The following is a 4,790-nucleotide window of genomic DNA, read 5'->3' on the forward strand; positions in this document are numbered from 1 at the left end:
GTCGAACCTTTTCATTGTGTTCTATTTCTCTTTTAAAAACATTGTTAGGAAACTGTTACTAACTGCTATTAGTTATGTTCGATCAGTTACATCAGTTATTTCTTGTACAAAACTTTTCACTGTCGTTCAAAACTTTTTAACAAATGTAAATTAACTATTTAGAACAGTTACACTAACTAATTCCTACTGTTCTTAATTATTGTTCTCTCAATTAACTTAGACAACTTAATGAAATAAAAGTAAAAAAAAACACAAGCACGTTATCCATTCAGTGATTTAAATCATCCGTCCCCTTCAGAGACCATACTGCCTTCATTTTGTCTTTGTCCTGTCAGACAGATGCTCCTGCATCAGGCTCCCGGGGTAAGTGAAAATTATGGCTCCGTTCCATGAGCTCCTCCACAAAATAGCCAGCCTTTTGTATCTGCATTGCGTCGATCCACGAACTGTCCTCAAGTGGACGGTTTTTCCACTTGACGAGGTATCGTAGATACTCCTTCCTGCGTGTCTTCTTGGCTACCTGGGTATCGAGAATCCCCTCAATCTCATGGGGTTGAACCGAAGGCATATGCCTCATCCAAGAACTGTCTCCAACTTGGGTGTCCCGTTCTGGCCGTACCACACTGTCTTCCTCTGCGTGGGCAGTATATGGGAACAGGTCCGCCACATTGAAAATAGGTGATATGCCTATATCAGGTGGCAGCTGGATTTCATAGGCGTTGGCTGAGAACTTACGCGAAATCTTGCAAGGAGCAATCTTTTTAAATTTTAGCTTATTATATGCGCCCTTAGGAAATCGTTCTTTGCACAAGTGTGCAAGGACCTAGTCTCCAACATTAGATTGGACTTCTCTCCGCTTTGAATCTTCTTGCTGCTTATATTTCTACACGCTGTCCTGCAACTTTAATTTTACCCATTCGTGTACTTCACTCATCACTTCAGCAAAATCTTCTCCATCCGCACTTCTTCGTTCCAACTTTCCCAAATCTCGTAGTTCATGTATTCCCCGAGGGTGCATGCCGTACAAGGTTTTGAATTGACTGTGTCTGGTGCTACAATTTGGCAAATTGTTATATGCGAATTCCGCCTGAGCGAGAGCACAATCCCATAACCGTGAATTTTCCCTAGTCAAGCTACGTAATAAATTTCCCAAACTCCTGTTCACCACTTCTGTTTGTCCATCAGTCTGCGGGTCATATGCAGAACTGAAGTTCAACTGTGTGTCCAACTTTTTCCACAGGGTGAGCCAAAATTGTCGTGTGAATTTCACATCCCTGTCGGAAACAATAGATCTGGGCAGGCCATGTAATCTAACAATCTCTGTGAAAAACAGGTGAGCTACATGGGTGGCATCACTAGTTTTTCGACAAGGGATAAAATGCGCCATTTTTGAAAATCTGTCTACCACCACCATCACTGAGTCATACCCCCGCTGCATTTTAGACAGTCCCAAGACAAAGTCAATGCTGAATGAGTCCCACGGCCTGCTCAGAATAGGTAGTGGCGTGTAAAGTCCAGTATTCTGACTATGTCCTTTCGCTAGTTGGTAGAGTTTACACATGTTCACATATCACTGTACATCCCTGCGCATTCTGGGCCAGTAATAAAAGTGTTCGAGTTGCTCCAAAGTTTTGTCTATGCCGAAATGATCGGCTAGACCCCAACTATGTTTCTCCCGTATAATATTTTCCCTCATCGAACATTTCGGGATACATAACTGTCCACCTCTGAATGCTAGTCCTTCCATCAAATTTTAGTCCAACCATGGACTTGCATTTTTCAGCACGGAATTTTGGCAGGCTTCAAAGGCTTCCTTGAAGTCTGTGTCGCTCTGGTACAAATCCTTTTGATGTTTGAATCCCATCACCTGTATTGTACTTTCCTGTAAGAGCAAAGCTCTTCTGCTCAAGGCATCTACCACATTATTGGCTTGCCCACTGATGTATTTTAGCATGAAAGTGAAAATCTGCAGATATTCTACCCATTTGGCGTGCTTATGGTTCAATTTGTGCTGTTGCATTACATATTACAACGTTGAATTATCAGAAAATAATACAAACTTGTTGCCCAGCAGGTAGTGTCTCCAATGCTTTAAAGCTTGGACCACGACATAAAATTCCTTGTCATACGAGGAATATTTCTGCCTGCTCTCGTTCAATTTCTCACTAAAGAAGGCCACAAGTCTATCTTCCTGACTGAGCATAACGCCAATAGCTGTCCCACTTGCATCACATCGAACCTGGAAAAGCTTGTTAAAATCGGGCAGCCTTAAAATTTGCCTCTTTGTAATCTTCCGCTTGAAGAGCTGAAAGCTGTTCTCTGCTGCTCTGGTCCAACAAAAAGGCTGACTGGCCTTTTTGATGGTGTCTAGCATCGGTGCGCAGATTTCACTGAAATTCCTAATAAACTTTCGATAAAAACTCGCCAATCCATGAAAGCTACGTACCTCAAACAAGCTCTTTGGTGACGGCCAATTGACGATTACTGCGATCTTTTTTGGATCCATCTTCAATTCATTTTCTACGATTACAAACCCCAAATAAACCAGTTCCTTCTGCAGGAAAGTACATTTTTTTAAGTTTATCTGTTATGCTCTTAACCTGCAAAATAATACTCAAACATAGAATATGCGAAGAAAAGATACCCAGAACACAGAATATGCGAAGAAAATATACCCAGAACACAGAATAGCAATGATTTTATTATTCAGAGAGAAATGTTCACAGGCCTCTTCGAGGGGGCAACCTCCAATAGAGCAGAGCTCGATTACAAAACAAGACATGATACTGGTGAGCTCCAGTATTGTAGCAATAATGCTACAACTCCTGGGGCTTCCTATCTCTAATTTTATCAACCTGGTAGTTCGTACAAACTTGGAAGCGACGGTGCTGTATGCACAAGTACTAGCTCTTTTCGCAGCTGTCACTTGGTCAGCTGGCACAAGTCCGCTAGGGCTCAAGCCAACTTCTATATGCTCTTAGAAGAAGCTTGCTAAATGATGAACGAAAGCTAGCTCAAAGAAAACTAATCTACTTGGCAAAAATGAACTGGAAACAAACCAAAGCATGGAAACCTAGGAAACCCTAATTTGACTAGTCTAACCTCTATAATGCAAAGAATGTGAATGAAACTTCTACCAATGCTGTCATTACCTCTAATAAGTGAAAATGCATGAATCTAAGCTGCTTGCATCTTAAAAGACATGTTTTTGTATTTTTTCTTTAAGTGGATGGAATGATTGTGATTTTGTTCTTATTAGGGTTTGGTTGTGCAGAGGAGGTGCAAGGAGGAAGGAAAGCTTGGGAAAGGTTGGGGAGGCTAGGAGAGGTCCCCAGGGATCCTCAGCATCCATCCATAGAGGTTCCTCACGTTCAAAGGCTCAGCAACCGAGTGAGTGGCCTCCTACAGGATGTCTGCAGGGGATTCTACAGGAAACTCAGGGATTTCTACAGGATGTGCTGTAAGTGGAAGTTTTGGGTGATGGTGAAGGGATGGAATGGTTTGGGTGGATAGGTAAGGTGGAGATGAGACTTGTGATGACTCAGGGGCAGAGAAATAGGATAGAGAATGAGTGCATGAAGTGGTTGGTGGATAGAAGGATGGGATCAACTAAAGGACAAAAGGATGAAGCTACGTGGTAATGAAAGAGTAGGAAGGTGAACCAATGAACAGCAGTATAAAGCGTGTAGAGGACTGTGCATGAAGCTGTGATGAAGGTGTATGGTGCAAGAGTGAAGTGCATGGAAAGATCTATCATAAACGAGACTATGTTGCAGCATGTATAAAGTGAAGAACTACGTATTTTTGTGGTTGGTATAGGCTGCACTCCAATCTCCAAACAGAGATGGCAGTGGAGACTTCCTCAACCTTTCTCCTTGGGGCTCCAATGTATTATCAACCTGCTAATCTAACTAAACAACCGAAAGCAATTCAACCATAAGCTAAACTCATTCAATCTCATAAAAACTAACTCAGCAAACCTGTAATTTTGAATTGCATGGTAAAGCAATGAACTAAAGTGCTGAAACAAAAAGAAATTAACATTACAAAACAGAGGAGGTCTATTGCTCTCTTAAAAACTCAGAATTGGATCAAAACCTGCCTGTCTTTATTGAATAATCATGAATCTAATGACATGCCAAAACTGGCTTACAAGGAGCAAAAACCGAGCTACAACATGACTAACCAAATTGACTAACTAGCTATCCCCAAATTGACTAACTAGCTACACAAAATGACTACCCACTAGCTAACCAAAATGAGGCCCCAAGCCTTCTTATTTATACAATTTGAGGACCCAACAGTCCTCCTAAAAGTTAGGGACTTGGCTGCCCAAGACTTGTAGTTAACAGCAGTCCAACTTGACTTGCTTGGCTGCCCTTGAGCTGATTGATTCGGTGGCCCTTGAACTCCGAGCTGATGGTGGAGAATTCGAGGTAAGGGCCCATAAATGAGGGGGACACCTTCCTACAAATCCTCTAGCTTGTTCTCCCACGAATTTGGCTGCCAAGTGCTCATTAAGACCTTCCATTTTGTCTCCAAGTTGACCAAAAAGGCTACACAAAGCACCCATTAGACTTGTTGGCATAATGACTAACCAAATTCACTCTATTAACATAAAATTAATCAAAAACATGCAATAAACAAATGAGAATGGTGGATTAAGTCAAATTAGGAGGTTGGATGAGCCCAAATATTTGTCCATTTTTGGGGCTCATCATCACCCCCCTACTGAAAGTGTTGCTCATCCTCTGAGCAACCAAATCTCTCCCCTTGTCTTTGATGGCCCT

At 41.9% G+C, this 4,790-nt stretch overlaps 1 protein-coding gene across 1 annotated transcript; it reads right to left on the minus strand.

Annotated features, from left to right (window-relative positions):
• Window positions 1-331: 331 nt before the first annotated feature.
• LOC149264154 (uncharacterized) lies at window positions 332-1,561 on the minus strand. The gene is made up of 3 exons (XM_089396190.1): window positions 1,428-1,561; window positions 914-1,274; window positions 332-742 (listed from the first exon to the last, which is right to left on the minus strand). The coding sequence occupies exons 1-3, from the start codon at window positions 1,559-1,561 to the stop codon at window positions 332-334; spliced, it is 906 nt and encodes a 301-aa protein (XP_089252316.1).
• Window positions 1,562-4,790: the final 3,229 nt, after the last annotated feature.

Source organism: Pinus tabuliformis, chromosome 6, assembly GCF_031772625.1.
Source record: "Pinus tabuliformis cultivar Carrire ecotype Pingquan chromosome 6, CPIR1, whole genome shotgun sequence".
In the NCBI taxonomy this organism is placed as follows: domain Eukaryota; kingdom Viridiplantae; phylum Streptophyta; class Pinopsida; order Pinales; family Pinaceae; genus Pinus; species Pinus tabuliformis.